Source organism: Heptranchias perlo, chromosome 40 (genome assembly GCF_035084215.1).
Source record: "Heptranchias perlo isolate sHepPer1 chromosome 40, sHepPer1.hap1, whole genome shotgun sequence".
NCBI lineage: Eukaryota > Metazoa > Chordata > Chondrichthyes > Hexanchiformes > Hexanchidae > Heptranchias > Heptranchias perlo.
In genome coordinates, this window is record NC_090364.1 from 16,947,867 (window position 1) to 16,964,079 (window position 16,213).

General features: G+C 51.8%; 1 protein-coding gene across 1 annotated transcript in view; it reads left to right on the forward strand.

Moving 5' to 3' along the window:
* Positions 1-16,213, forward strand: part of sgsm3 (small G protein signaling modulator 3) — a 148,555-nt gene that overhangs the window by 129,504 nt on the left and 2,838 nt on the right. Inside the window, exons 18-21 of the mRNA XM_067974707.1 lie at positions 7,530-7,578; positions 12,605-12,690; positions 14,272-14,394; positions 15,887-15,947. Of these exons, the coding sequence (XP_067830808.1) occupies positions 7,530-7,578; positions 12,605-12,690; positions 14,272-14,394; positions 15,887-15,947 (319 nt within the window). The remainder of the gene's footprint in view (positions 1-7,529; positions 7,579-12,604; positions 12,691-14,271; positions 14,395-15,886; positions 15,948-16,213) is intronic.

Below are 16,213 nucleotides of genomic sequence, written 5' to 3' on the forward strand. Positions count from 1 at the left end.
GGGAGTGGAAATCTGGAACTCCGTCCCCCAAAAAGCTGTTGAGGCTGGGGGTCAATTGAAAATTTCAAAACTGAGATTGATAGATTTTTGTTAGGCAAGGGTATTAAGGGTTACAGAACCAAGGCGGGTAGATGGAGTTAATATACAGATCAACCATGATCTAATTGAATGGCGGAACAGGTTTGAGGAGCTGAATGGCCTCCTCCTGTTCCTATCTCCCAGCACCGATCCTTGTGGAACACCACTTCCCACCTTTTGCCAGTCTGAGTGCTACTGTTAACCCCCACGCTCTGTTTTCTGTTTTGTAGCCAGCTTTACTATCTATACTGCTACTTGTCCCCTGACTCCACATGCTCTGATCTTAGTTATGATGCTGCTATGCGGTGCCTTATCGAAGGCCTTTTGAAAATCCAAGTATATTACATCCACTGTATTACTCTTGTCTACTCTTTGTTACTGCTTCAAAAAATTCAGTAAAGTTGGTCAAGCATGAGTTTCCCTTTTGAAATCCGTGCTGATGATTCTTTATTATATTTTCCTAGATGTTTTTCTATTACATCTTTGAGTAAAGATTCCATTATCTTTCCTACCACCGATGTTAAGCTAATTGGTCTATAATTCCCTGGGTTTGTTCTATCTCCCTTTTTAAATACAGGAATCACATTAGCTGTCCGCCAGTCCTCTGGCACTGTTCCCTTTTCTAGTGAATTTTTATATATATGTAATAGTGCCTCTGATATCTCCTCCTGAGCTGCTTTTAGTATGCACGGATGCAGTCTGTCCGGACCAGGGGTTTTATCCCCTCTCAGTTTGGTTATCGCTCCACTTTCTATATTAAATGTCTTTATATCTTTTTTGATCTCTTCTAATGTCATCTCCACCTTGTTAGTCTCCCTGGTAAATACTGAGGCAAAGTAACTATTCAATTTTCCTGCCATTTCGCTGTGATTACCTGTGAGTTTATTTTGTGCGTCCCTTAGAGGCCCTATCCCTATCCTGATTTTTCTTTTATTATTGATGTGTCTGTAGAATACTTTACTATTTGTTTTTATATTCTTTGATAGTTTAATTTCATAGTTTCTCTTTGCCTTCCTGATTTTTTTTTTTACTTCTTTCCTAACCTCTTTGTATTCCCTTTTTTCATCCTCTAATTTATTTTCTATGTACTTAGCCTATGCCTTTTCATGTAGATTCAATTTTACCCTTATCTATTTATTCATCCTTGGTGTCTGTGGTTAGTTTGTTCTTTTTTTTAGCTGTATCTATTTCTCCTGGACTCTAATGATCACTGTTTTAAATATTTCCCATTACTGTTCTATCACTTTGTTTATCAGAACATTTTCCCAGTTTATTTTCCCTAGTTCCATTCTCAACCCCTGAAAATCAGCTTTTTTTCCAGTTTATTACTTTGGTCTTTGCCTTACTTATGTCCTTCCCAATCTTTGTCTTAAACCTTATTATGTTGTGATCGCTATTATCTCGATGTTCCCTTACACTTACTTCTCTTATCTGCTCTGGTTCATTTCCCATTACGAGCAGTGATTCCTCTCTTGTTGGGCTTCTTACATACTGGGTAAGAAAGGAGTCCTGTACACACCCTTTCCCTCCCTCCTCTTGCCAGTTTATGTGGAGGCAGTTGAAATCTTCCATAATTATTATTCTATGTAGATTTGCCTATGTATTTCTTCCTCCACCTCCCTTCCACTATTAGGTGGTCTATAGAATACCCCTATTAACGTGATCAATCCCTTCTCATCTTGTATCTCAACCCATATGGATTCTGTTTCTAATTAGTACAGCTACCCCATCCCTTTTCTTCCTTCCCTATCCTTTCTAAATACGTTATACCCTTCAATATTTAATTGCCAGTCCTGTTCTTTTTGTAACCATGTTTCAGTTATTCCTTTACTATTGGCTCCTCACCTCCATTTTATTGCCCCCAGTTCCCCCGTTTTGTTCCGGGTGCTGTGCACATTACTCTACAGGCAAGTTTTTATTAATCGTTCCTCTCACTTTATTTTTAAGTCATTTTCTACTTATGTTCTAAAACTGTATTTGTTCCCTTACCGTTTCTTACCCTTATTCCTTGCCTTGGTCGGACCTTTACTCTCATCTCCTGTTTCTTTTATCATTAGGCTTATATTATTTCTACTAGATCCCTCCCCCCGTCTTACTCGTTTAAAGTCTTATTCACAGCCCCATTTATCCTTTCCGCTAGGACTCTGGTCCCATTCTGGTTCAGGTGGAGCCTGTCTCCGCGGTCCAGCTCCCTCCTGTCCCAGTTCTGGTGCCAGGGTCCCATGAAATGGACCCCCTCCTTCCCACACCACTCTCTCAGCCACACATTCACCTCCTGATCTGACTATCCCGTTGCCAATTAGATCATGGCTCGGGTAGTAATCCTGAAGTCCTGATTTTTAATTTATTTCCTAGCTTCTCATACGCCCTTAGCAGGACCTCTTCCTTGTTCTTCCATATGTCATTGGTACCGACATAGACCACGACAACTGGACCTTCCCCCTCCCTTTCCAAGTTCCTTTCCAGTTGCTCCAAGTTATCCTTTAACCTTGCACCAGGTAGGCAACACACCCTCCTGGACTTATGGTCGTGACTGTAGAGGACACTATCTAACCCCCTAATTATAGAATCCCCTATGACTGCAACCTTTCTATTCTGACCCCCCCCCACACCTTGGACTGCCTCCTAGCTCCACGGTGCCATCATCAGCAGCCTGCACCCTTCATCCTTATCCTCACAGGTAGCAAGTACCTCGTACCTGTTGGATAGGACCAGTGTCTGCAGGACCTCCTTCTCTATTTCCCCTAAGTTTCCCTACCCTGCTGACTAACAGACGCACTCTCCCCTTCCTGCACCTGTGCTTTCCTCTGAGGCGTGACTGTACTCTAGAGAAAACGATCCAGAAATTCCTCCCCCTCCTTTATCAGTCAGAGTGTCTCTAACTCGCACACTAGCTCAACGACTCTGAGCCAGAGTGACTCGAGGCAGAGACATTTTGTGTAGGTATGGCAATCCGGGACGGTCCTGCTGGCCACAAATTCGCACATACTGCAGTCCCAACACACTGCCTGTGCTGACATTTCTAATCTTTATTTGTTAATAATAACTAACCCATGACCTGGGAGTACCTGACTGGAAGTGTTTGATGGGACAGTGTAGTGGGAGCTTCACCCTGTATCTGACTCTTGCTGTACCTGCCCTGGTAGTGTTTGGGACAGTTTAGAGGGAGCTTTACTCTGTTTCTAACCTGTGCTGTACCTGCCCTGGGAGTGTTTGACGGGACAGTGTAGAGGGAGCTTTTCCCTGTATCTAACCTGTGCTGTAGATGACCCTGGGAGTTTTTGATGGGACAATATGGAGGGAGCTTTACTCTGCATCTAACCTGTGCCGTACCTGCCCTGGGAATGTTTGATGGGACAGTGGGGAGAGAGCTTTACTCTGTGCAGGTTAATGCATGGCTGGAGAAATGGTGCAGGAAGGAGGGCTTCAGATTCCTGGAGCATTTTGACCAGTTCTGGGACAGGAGGGATCTGTATAGCAGTGGAGTAAAGAATAGTTTAGAAATTGGAGGGGTCAGACAGGTGGCAAATGTGAGGCAGTCTAAGATGAGTTTGGAGTGTATGTGTGCAAATGCAGGTAGCACGGTAAATAAGGTCGGTGAGCTGCAGGCTCAACGCAACATGGGACTATGTGGCAATAACAGAGACCAGGCTCACAGAATGGGAGGATTAGGAACTTAATATTCCTGGCTATAAGGTATTCAGGAAAGATAGGGAAGGAAAGAAAGGAGGGGTGTGGCAGTATTGATCAAAGAAACTATTATAGCACTGGAAAGGGATGATGTAGTTGAGGGGTCAAAGACAGAAACTATTTTGTTAGAATTAAGGAACAATAGAGGAGCTATTACGCTACTGGGTGTAGACTATAGGCACCAAATAGTGGGAAGGAGATAGAGGAGGAAATTTTCAGGCAAATTACAGAAAGATGCAAGAACTATAGAGTAGTTATCATGGAGGACTTCAATTATCCCAATATAGACTGGGATAGTAACAGTGTAAAGGGCAAAGAGGGGGAGGAATTCCTGAAATGTGTACAAGAGAACTTTCTTGATCAGTGTGTTTCCAGCCCAACGAGGAAGGAAGCAGTGCTGGATCTAGTTCTGGGGAATGAAGTGGGGCAAGTGGAGCATGTTTCAGTGGGGGAGCATTTGGGGAACAGTGATCATAATATCATCAAGTTTACAATAATTACGGAAAAAGAGAAGGAAAATACAAGGTAAAAATACTTAACTGGAGGAGGGCTAATTTCAGTGAGTTAAAAAGGGATCGTGCCCAGGTGGATTGGAATCAGAAATTGGTGGCAAAACAGTAATTGAACAATGGGAGGCCTTCAAGGAGGAGATGGTTCGGGTACAGAGTAGACACATTCCCACGAGGGGGAAAGGAAGGGCATTCAAAGCTAGAGCTCCCTGGATGACTAAAGATAGAGAGATTGAAATGAAACAGAAAAAGGAGGCTTCTGATAAGAATCATAATATAAAAGAGAACCAGGCTGAATACAGAAAGCAAAGAGGAGATCTTAGAAAAAAAAGGGAATAACAGGGGCAAAGAGAGAGATTGAGAACAGATTAGCGGCTAAAATAAAAGGGAACCCAGATGTCTTTTATAAACATATAAATAGTAAAAGGGTAATCAAAAGAAGGGTGGGAATGATTAGGGACAAAAAAGATGATCTTATGGAGACAGAGAGCATGGCTGAGGTACTAAATGAATACTTTGCATTGGCCTTCACTAGAGAAGAGGATGCTGCCATTGTAGCAATAAAGGGGGAGGTGATAGTGATATTGGATAGGATAAAAATAGATAAAGAGGAGGTGCCTAAAAAGATTGGCAGTACTCAAAAGTAGGAAAGTCACTCGGTCCGGATGGGATGAATCCTCGGTTACTGAGGGAAGGAAGGGTGGAAATTGCGGAGGTTCTGGCCACAATCTTCCAATCCTCCTTGGATATGGGGACAGTGCCGGAGGACTGGAGGATTGCAAATGTTATGCCCCTGTTCAAAATACCTGGCAATTACAGGCCAGTCAGTCTAACATCGGTGGTGGGGAAACTTTGAGACAATATTCCGGGATGAAATTAAAGTATAGCTTGTTAAATGAAAGTCTGCACAGATTTGTTAAAGGAAAATCGTGTTTGACTAACTTGATTGAGTTCTTTGATGAAGTAACAGAGAGGGTTGATGAGGGTAGTGTGGTTGATGTTGTGTATATGGACTTTCAAAAGGCATTTGATAAAGTGCCACATAATAGATTTGTTAGCAAATTAAAGCCCAAGGGATTAAAGGGACAGTGGCAGTGTGGATACAAAATTAGCTAAGGGACAGAAAGCAGAGAGTAGTGGTGAATGGATGTTTTTCAGACTGGAGGGAAGTATACAGTGGTGTTCCCCAGGGGTCAGTATTGGGACCACTGCTCTTTTTGATATATATTAATGACCTGGACTTGGGTATAGAGGGTATAATTTCAAAGTTTGCAGATGATACGAAACTCGGACATGTAGTAAACAGTGAGGAGGATGGTAACAGACTTCAGGAGGACATAGACTGGTGAGTGAAATGGGCAGACACATGGCAGATGGAATTTAACGCAGTGTGAAGTGATACATTTTGGTAGGAAGAATGAGGAGAGATAATATAAACTAAATGGTACAATTTTAAAGGGTGCGCAGGAACGGAGAGACCTGGGGGTGGACATACACAAATCTTTGATGGTGGCAGGACAAGTTGAGACAAGCATATACGATCTTGGCTACGATCGTTCCTCCTCACCCCCCCCCACCTCTCCCCGTCCCCGTCCCCCCTCTCCCCGTCCCCGTCCCCCCTCTCCCCGTCCCCGTCCCCCCTCTCCCCGTCCCCGTCCCCCCTCTCCCCGTCCCCGTCCCCCCTCTCCCCGTCCCCGTCCCCCCTCTCCCCGTCCCCGTCCCCCCCTCTCCCCGTCCCCGTCCCCCTCTCCCCGTCCCCGTCCCCCCTCTCCCCGTCCCCGTCCCCCCTCTCCCCGTCCCCGTCCCCCCTCTCCCCGTCCCCCCTCTCCCCGTCCCCCCTCCCGTCCCCCCTCTCCCCGTCCCCCCTCTCCCCGTCCCCCCTCTCCCCGTCCCCCCTCTCCCCGTCCCCCCTCTCCCCGTCCCCCCTCTCCCAGTCCCCCCTCTCCCCGTCCCCCCTCTCCCCGTCCCCCCTCTCCCCGTCCCCCCCTCTCCCCGTCCCCCCTCTCCCCGTCCCCCCTCTCCCCGTCCTCCCTCTCCCCGTCCCCCCTCTCCCCGTCCCCCCTCTCCCGTCCCCCCTCTCCCCGTCCCCCCTCTCCCCGTCCCCCCTCTCTCCCGTCCCCGTCCCCCCCTCGTCTCCCTCCCCCTCTCCCCGTCCCCCTCAATGGACACTCTGTCTGCCTGTGGAGCCCAAAGCAGAACAAATCAGTGCATTCAGGAGGGGACTGGATGAAAAAGGGAGCACCCAGTCCACAGTTGTGAATCCCAGCAGGTGCTGCAGAGGGCGGTGGTGAATCCCAGCAGGTGCTGCGGAGGGCGGTGGTGAATCCCAGCAGGTGCTGCGGAGGGCGGTGGTGAATCCCAGCAGGTGCTGCGGAGGGCGGTGGTGAATCCCAGCAGGTGCTGCGGAGGGCGGTGGTGAATCCCAGCAGGTGCTGCGGAGGGCGGTGGTGAATCCCAGCAGGTGCTGCGGAGGGCGGTGGTGAATCCCAGCAGGTGCTGCGGAGGGCGGTGGTGAATCCCAGCAGGTGCTGCGGAGGGCGGTGGTGAATCCCAGCAGGTGCTGCGGAGGGCGGTGGTGAATCCCAGCAGGTGCTGCGGAGGGCGGTGGTGAATCCAGCAGGTGCTGCGGAGGGCGGTGGTGAATCCCAGCAGGTGCTGCGGAGGGCGGTGGTGAATCCCAGCAGGTGCTGCGGAGGGCGGTGGTGAATCCCAGCAGGTGCTGCGGAGGGCGGTGGTGAATCCCAGCAGGTGCTGCGGAGGGCGGTGGTGAATCCCAGCAGGTGCTGCGGAGGGCGGTGGAGAATCCCAGCAGGTGCTGCGGAGGGCGGTGGAGAATCCCAGCAGGTGCTGCGGAGGGCGGTGGTGAATCCCAGCAGGTGCTGCGGAGGGCGGTGGTGAATCCCAGCAGGTGCTGCGGAGGGCGGTGGAGAATCCCAGCAGGTGCTGCGGAGGGCGGTGGAGAATCCCAGCAGGTGCTGCGGAGGGCGGTGGAGAATCCCAGCAGGTGCTGCGGAGGGCGGTGGAGAATCCCAGCAGGTGCTGCGGAGGTCGGTGGAGAATCCCAGCAGGTGCTGCGGAGGGCGGTGGAGAATCCCAGCAGGTGCTGCGGAGGGCGGTGGAGAATCCCAGCAGGTGCTGCGGAGGGCGGTGGAGAATCCCAGCAGGTGCTGCGAGGGCGGTGGAGAATCCCAGCAGGCGGTGGTTATTTTCAGTAATTAGAATTGATCTGTTAATGAAGGTTCATTTTTTCAGGTTGGATGAAGATGGGAAGGTGCTGACTCCAGAGGAACTTCTGTACAGAGTGAGTACAGTGGGGTGTACGGAGTGAGGGCTGGGGGGGTGTGTATGGAGTGAGGGCTGGGGGGGGTGTACGGAGTGAGGGCTGGGGGGGGTATGGAGTGAGGGCTGGGGGGGGGGTGTATGGAGTGAGGGCTGGGGGGGGTATGGAGTGAGGGCTGGGGGGGGGTGTACGGAGTGATGGAGTGAGTGCTTTGGGGGGGGTGTATGGAGTGAGGGCTGGGGGGGGTACGGAGTGAGGGCTGGGGGGGGTACGGAGTGAGGGCTGGGGGGGGGTACGGAGTGAGGGCTGGGGGGGGTACGGAGTGAGGGCTGGGGGGGGTACGGAGTGAGGGCTGGGGGGGGTACGGAGTGAGGGCTGGGGGGGGTACGGAGTGAGGCTGGGGGGGGTACGGAGTGAGGGCTGGGGGGGGTACGGAGTGAGGGCTGGGGGGGGGTACGGAGTGAGGGCTGGGGGGGGTACGGAGTGAGGGCTGGGAGGTGGTGTATGGAGTGAGGGCTGGGGGGGTACGGAGTGAGGGCTGGGGGGGGTACGGAGTGAGGGCTGGGAGGTGGTGTATGGAGTGAGGGCTGGTGGGTACAGCGTGCGTACTGGGTGGGGAAGAGAGAGAGAGTACTGGGGGGGTACAGAGTGGGTATGGGGCGGGGTGGGGGTACAGGTGACTGAATTGGTAGGTGGTGTCGAGAGTTAATTACCGGGAGAGAAGGTGGAGGGGAATAATTGGGGAGAAACAAAACCAGACTGGTGGGGGTCTGGATGGGGAGGGGCGCCTGGTCTGGTTGGGGGGAGGGGGGTGGTTAGTCTGGAGGGGATTCTCGACTTGGAGTCTGGTGGGGCGAGTCTGGTGGGGCGAGTCTGGTGGGGCGAGTCTGGTGGGGCGAGTCTGGTGGGGCGAGTCTGGTGGGGCGAGTCTGGTGGGGCGAGTCTGGTGGGGCGAGTCTGGTGGGCGAGTCTGGTGGGGCGAGTCTGGTGGGGCGAGTCTGGGATGAGAGTAGACTGGAGTCCAGGATTGTGACTGCAGTGAAAGAATGTGGAACAAATAGCACAAAATGCAGGAAACACAACGGGACAGTCAGCGGCTGTGGAGAGGAAAAGGAAAGTTAATGGGCTCGATTTTCCCAGGAAATTGCAAGTGCGTTGGGGATGGGGGTCTCTGAAAATCGGGGAAATCCCGTTCGGGTTCGGAGCCCGGCTCCAACCCACCGCCTTCCGTCTGGGTGTGTGCGTGCCTCCCAAATGCAGAAGTCCCACCGGCAATTAAAGCCAGCGGGATGATACTTTACATAATTGTTCAGTTACTTTAAGTACTTGATGTACTTAATTTTCTCCAGATTTTGGCAGGGGTGCGATTGTGAAGGATCCTCAGCGTGTTTCCCGTGCTGTGGGAAGCTTTCCATGTTGCAACAGACGTGTTTCAGCCAGCAGCCAGTGGGAGATTCAAATGCTTAATTGACAGATGGACTAAAAGGTCACTTATTGCAGCAGGGCACTCTGTTATTTCAGACAAAGTTTTGGCTGCAAGATCTTTGTGTTTGCACTGAAAATTCTTACTTTCCTTTGAGGAATCGCCCTCTGCCATCACAGCGGTCGCTGAAGGCCCTGTAAGAGAACAGAAGGCAATATTAAGCATCATCTCAGATGTGTCATGTTGCGATGAGCTTACTGAGGTGCTGAAGGTGATAACATCAATTCATATTGTGTGTGTGAATGTTAAAGTTCTGTCACCAGTTTGTCGGGTACCGGTCTCGGCATCCCTGACGGACAGGCACTCGAGGGTTCGGCTCAGCTCCAGCGCCTCCTGCTCCGCGTCTGTGGGGACGACGATTTGTTGCGGCCCCCCTCCAGCCTCACCCTCTCCCGTGCATTCTGGGTTCTCTTTTCCTATAAGGGGAGAAAGTACAGACGCGTGAGTGAGGGATGGTGACCTGGCCAACCGATGAATGCATTGGTCTGGGTGAGGCTGACCCTGAAAGAGATGCATCAGAGGGCGGGTATGAGACAGAGCCATGACATTGTATGGGGATTGGGTTGAGTGGTAGTGGTGGGATGAGTAATGGGAGGTGAGGAAGTGCAGGATGAGCTTTGAGTGGGTGTGAGGAGTGATGTGATAGAGTAGTGTTGGCAGTGTAGAATGAGTTGGGGGGTGGGGGCGGTGATGTAGGAGAATGAGTAAGTGTACACACTTTGACTGACCTCGTCAGGTCATTGAAGCGCTTCCTGCACTGGATCCAGGTGTGGGAGATGTTGCTGCTGCTGGTGACCTCCTCTACAACCTCGAGCCAGGCCTTCTTGGTGGCAGAGGCAGGCCACTTCCTCCCGTCCGCTGGGTAAAAGAGATCCCTCCTCCTCCTCACCCCATCCAGTAGCACCTGGAGTGAGGCATCACTGAATCTTGGAGCAGCCTTTCCCCTGTGCTGCTCCATTGTGGTGTGTGGGTGTTTGCTCCAGGAGCAGCCATTGGAGGACTGCCCCTTTAAATAGAGCTCCTCCGGCTGACAGCCTGTGATGCGGGTGTGCAGTCCGCCCGCTGCGCAGCTTTCGGACGGCAAACCCGGAAGCCACGGTAAGTGGCTCCAATTGGCTCACGGTCGCGTGGGGAGCGGACATTTTTTTACTGGGCTGGTTACCCACCCCCCAATCACCCCCCCCCCCCCACTGCCATCCCACCTCCCCGCTAATATCAGGGCCAATATTTCAGAGACGAGGTCCTTCTTCAGAACTGAACAGCGAGAGACAAACAAGAATTTCAGTAGAATCTGGAAAAAGAAGGGAGGAAATGAAGGTAAAAACAACACATACTGCACTCACAGGGGGAGCTGATGGTGAGCAATCTGCCATCTGTTTGAAAGTAAAGCTCGAGATTGTTAGAATATGAGCCAAGCAATAGATGGACAGTAAAGAATTTGTGTTGCAAATACCTAAATTAATGAGAGGCCGACCTGTGGGAAAAGGAGGGAAAGTGGTGGACAGTTGAAAAAAGAGGGACACAGTTTAAAAGAGCAAGCCTCGAATTAAAACGGAAATGCAGGAAAATGGAGGTTATAGTAAGGTCTGAGGGCAGGAGAGTAACTGGAGAAGGATTTGATATTGGTCTGAGCACTTGCATTGTGTAGAAAATCAAAGTCAGAGTGAGAATGGGAGGGGGATTTAATGGAGAGGCATAGTGAGCTCAGGGTCACAACTTGCAGACCAGAAATAAAGTATAGAGCAATACACCCCCTAATCTATTGGTCTCCACAATGCAGAGGAGACTGCACTGTGAGCAGTGAATCATTGTCCTAGATTGGAGGAGGTACACGTGAATTGTTGTCTCTCACATCAGTCCTGTGTGACTGTGACCGTGGTAAACTATCCCTCCTCATCCTTCTCCACCTGTCTGCAGCCTTTGATATGGTTGACCACACCCTCCTCCTCCATCGCCTCTCCTCCATCGTCCAGCTGGGTGGGACTGCGTTCACCCCTGGTTCCATTCTTATCCATCCAGTCGTAGCCAGGGAATCACCTGCAATGGCTTCTCTTCCCACCCCCTCACCGTTACCCCTGGAGTCTCCTGAGGATCTATCCTTGGCCCCCTCCTATTTCTCATCTACATGCTGCCCCTCGACGACATCATCCGAAAATACAATGTCAGATTCCACATGTACGCTGACAACACCCAGCTCTACCTCACCACCACCTCCCTCGACCCCTCCACTGCCTCTGATTTGTCACGCTGCTTGTCTGACATCCAGTACTGGATGAGCAGAAATTTCGTCCAACTAAATATTGTGAAGACCGAAGCCATTGTCTTCAGTCCCTGCCACTGACTCCATCCCTCTCCCTGGCCACTGTCTTTGACTCAACCAGACCGTTCACAACCTTGGCATCCTATTTGACCCTGAGATGAGCTTCCGACCACATATCCGCTCCATCACCAAGATCACCTACTTCCACCTCCGTAACATCGCCCGTCTCCGCCCCCGCCTCAGCTCATCCACTGCTGAAACCCTCATCCATGTCTTTGTTACCTCTAGACTGGACTATTCCAATGCTCCCCTGGCCGGCCTCCCATCTTCCACCTTCCATAAACTTGAGCTCATCCAAAACTCTGCTGCCCGTATCCTAACTCGCACCAAGTCCCGTTCACCCATCACCCCCTGTGCTCGCTGACCTACATTGGCTCCCGGTTTGGCATCGCCTCAATTTTAAAATTCTCATCCTTGTTTTCAAATCCCCCCATGGCCTCGCCCCTCCCTAACTCTGTAACCTCCTCCAGCCCTACAAACCTCCGAGATCTCTGCACTCCTCCAATTCTGGCCTCTTGCGCATCCCCGATTTTCATCACTCTACCATTGGCGGCCGTGCCTTCAGCTGCCTAGGCCCTAAGCTCTGGAATTCCCTCCCTAAACCTCTCCCCCTCCCTCTCCTCCTTTAAGACGCTCCTTAAAACCTAAGTCTTTGTCCAAGCTTTTGGTCACCTGTCCTAATATCTCCTTATGTGGCTCAGTGTCAAATTATGTTTGATAATCGCTCCTGTGACGTTTTACTATATTAAAAGCGCTATATAAATGCAAGTTGTTGTTGTTTGGGGCCCGGGATGGTGTGGGAGGAGGTGAATGGGCGGGTGTTGCACCTGCTGCAGTTCCATGGGAAAATGAGAATGGAAGAGCAGCGGAAAAGCTGGTTTGGAGGGATCAGTCCCTCCAGAGAGAGGGGAGGAGAGGGGAGGGGAGGGGAGGAGAGGGGAGGGGAGGCTATGCTTCAGCTCCAGGGATCGACCATGTCTAAAATACTCAGCTCTCTTTTTCTCCCCACAGATACTTCACGAGCTGAGTGTTTCCTGATTTTATTTTCTCTGTGTCAAGTCCTCCAACATTTGTAGTTTTCTCATTTGTAGAAGGTGTAACTGTGGCTGATATTGGGACCAATAAAGATGCAATATTTCTACTAATTATAAACCCTAAAAATCAAAGTGTGTGATTGATTGGCCATCCTCTGGTCTGCCACTGGACGCTCCCTCCAATACCAATCTCTGCTTCCCTCCTCCCAGGCTGTCCAGTCAGTGAACATGACTCACGATGCTGCACATGCACAGATGGATGTGAAATTCCGCTCACTGGTCTGTGTGGGACTGAAGTAAGTGAAAATCTTTCATCCTTGACTTTCTAATCCTAATCCTTTGAGACCAAGGTGGACTGCGTCACACAGCGGTGTGCTGTATAGAGAACAAATGGTGCTGGGTGTGGGGTTCAGGGCTGAACCCACCGGCTTATTGCCCCAAATTAAACAGGGCACTAGGAGTAAGAAGGGATGTTGGGCAAAATTTCTTTGTGGAGTGAATTATCAGGGAAGGACAAAGAACCAGATAATATCGACAGGGACAAGGAACAATTAGATAGCGAGAAGGGATTTAGAGAGATGGTGAAAAGATGTGTCATTGAGATCAGCCAAGAAAGGAATTTACTTGTTGGTCTAATGTCCTTCTCCAGGTTCTAAAAATGCTTATTCCACTAGCAGACCTCCTGGGTGGTTGCTCGTAGTAAATGACAGGCTATCTTGTTTAACCAGGGTGGCCGTTATGCCATGCAGTAGTGTTGTGCTGCTGAGGTGGAGATTTGTCTAAATTGACCTAATTTATAATTAGACTTTGTGGCCTAAACTTTTAAGCCGCAAAGTCTAATTATAAATAGGTAGAACTTGAGGTCAATTAGAGGAAAAACTTTTTTTTTACACAGCGAGTGGTTATGATCTGGAATGTGCTGCCTGAAAGGGCGGTGGAAGCAGATTCAGTCGAGGCTTTCAAAAAGGAATTGGATAAATACTTGAAGGGAAAAATTTGCAGGGCTGCGGGGGAATGGGACTAACTGGATTTCTCTTAGAAAGAGCCGGCACAGGCTCGATGGGCTGAATGGCCACCTCCTGTGCTGTAACCATTCTATGATTCTATTCTATAAGAGGCAAATAGTCAACACTGAGGGAAATTTGTGGAATGGCAGCTGCTTGGTGAGAGGTCAGGCTTTTGAAGTCAGAAGTAACCAGCAGGCAAAGACTCGATTTTTAAACTTAATTTGTTCATTGATCAGTTCCCCAATAGTTCTGTTGTGATTTATCGATGTTATCAATGTGATACTTGTGCCAAATGGGAGCAAGTATTTTACAGATTTTGACAGACTTGCCAGACACACGATGTATAGATACCCGTCGATCCTGTGGTGTTGCTCACGGGATGTGTTCTGTGTCTCCCTGTCCGTGCTCCCCAGGCCTCCCTCCCTCCCTCCCTCGCGCGCGGGCCCAACCCCCCCCCCCCACAGGCCAGCCTGCCCGCCTCCCTCGCATGCCCTCAGGCCGCCGTAGGGGCACGCACGCCCACCCTCGCCTTTTTACTCTGCAAACTGAGGGATATATTGTTTGGAATAGATCGTATTCCAGTCCAGGTATCCAGTGTCTGCATTGAGCCGTCCCGGTGAGGTACGGCACTGTTTGCTGCAGGGTAATGTTCCATCTCAGTCGAGCACCCGGACTGTACTCGTGTGTTAGATTTCCATTTCCCACACCAGCTGCCTCGTGGCCTTTCTAAGTGCGATTGGCACGTTTGTCGTTTGGTGCATTGGTCTCACTCCCTCTGGTATCTGGCGTACTCGGTGTGTTCGTTATGATGGTCATTGATGTAGAACAGTAATGTAAGGTATGGTTATTACTAATGGTGCCTTTGTGCAGTGAGCAGGTTCTGCCCCTCTGGCTGGAGGTGCTGTGTTCGAGTATGCAGACTGTGGAGAAATGGTACCAGCCATGGTCGTTCCTGCGCAGTCCTGGCTGGGTTCAGATCAAGTGCGAACTGAGGTAAGCAACAGCCATGCGTTATGTTGCTGTACGGGAGTGAGGGCAGCTCCTTCTGGGTGCGAGGCCCATCAGTGCCAGTATTTCTTTGCCAGTTTCCTACCCTCTTGTCGGGACACTGACCTTTTCTGCTGTGGTTATACGATGACCGGAGCCCTCAGTGCCACGTTTGCCTGAGAGGCCGGACAGTGAGTGAGGTGAATGCTTTTTACTTCGATGCAGATTCCAAACCTGACACACACAAAGATCACCTTCCAGCAACATTGACTGAATTGTCACAGGGAGCAGGAACTCTGGCTGCTTTCCCAGCCTGTTGGCAGGACTGAGACCAGTTGTAGCCACACAACTGCTGTTCCCCCCCCCCAGGGATCAAACCTGCGTGTTTCAGTTATACAGTTAGACTCTGCCTTAACCTGCTGAGACATCAATAACCTCCATGTGTCCCTCTGATAGCTCCATTCTGCTCTCAACCTTTAATTTTCCCTTGCTTGCTGCGGCTCTTCCGGAAATGCAATTCTGACTCTGTTGTCCCTTCGAAAGCCTCGCTTTGCTCCAAGAAGCTGTCACTGACATCCACCATGAATGTGCCCCCCTCAAAGATGCCGCCCTGCATGCAACCTCCCCAGGAGCTGCTGCTGTGCGCTGCCGAGAGCCCCCCTCCCCCGGAGAGGTGTCAGCGCGCCCCCCCCTCCCCCGGAGAGGTGTCAGCGCGCCCCCCCCTCCCCCGGAGAGGTGTCAGCGCGCCCCCCCTCCCCCGGAGAGGTGTCAGCGCGCCCCCCCTCCCCCGGAGAGGTCTCAGCGCGCCCCCCCCTCCCCCGGAGAGGTCTCAGCGCGCCCCCCCTCCCCCGGAGAGGTGTCAGCGCGCCCCCCCTCCCCCGGAGAGGTGTCAGCGCGCCCCCCCTCCCCCGGAGAGGTGTCAGCGCGCCCCCCCTCCCCCGGAGAGGTGTCAGCGCGCCCCCCCTCCCCCGGAGAGGTGTCAGCGCGCCCCCCCTCCCCCGGAGAGGTGTCAGCGCGCCCCCCCTCCCCCGGAGAGGTGTCAGCGCGCCCCCCCTCCCCCGGAGAGGTGTCAGCGCGCCCCCCCTCCCCCGGAGAGGTCTCAGCGCGCCCCCCCTCCCCCGGAGAGGTCTCAGCGCGCCCCCCCCTCCCCCGGAGAGGTCTCAGCGCGCCCCCCCTCCCCCGGAGAGGTCTCAGCGCGCCCCCCCCTCCCCCGGAGAGGTCTCAGTCCTGTCCATTTGTTGCTGGTTTTACTGCTGGGGGGACAGCTGTCGTGTTCAGCAGCGAAGTGTGTCATGGTGTGAGATATCTGGGCTTCAAGACTGAAGGACTTGATTAACAGGAAGGATTACACTCGTATAAACTGTCCATCACTGAGAGATTGTTGCAGCATTGTGATTAAAATCTTCGAAATGTTTCATTGCTCGGTGAGGTCCTGATCGTGATTTAATTCTGCCACAGAGCATCTCCGCTGAATGAGCTTTCTCCTTTTGTATTGCAGGGTGCTGTCAAAGTTTGCATTCAGCCTTTCTCAGGACTGGGAATTACCTGTGAAGAAAGAGGTAAAGAGAAAGTAATTATGAAGGTGGTGTGTATCTCATCTACAGGACAGTATATTCCTACAGTGAGGGGGGTACGGTCAGTCCCTGGTCTGTTGGGGGGAGGGGTCAGTGGGGGTGTGCTGAGCTGCGGGGGATTTGACGGGGGTGGGGTCAGTGTGGGGGTCTCCGAGCTGCGGGGGGGTCTCCGAGCTGCGGGGGGTGGTTCTGAGCTGCGGGCGGTCTGTGTCGGGGTTTCTGAGCTTTGGGGGGGTCTGTGTCGGAGGGAT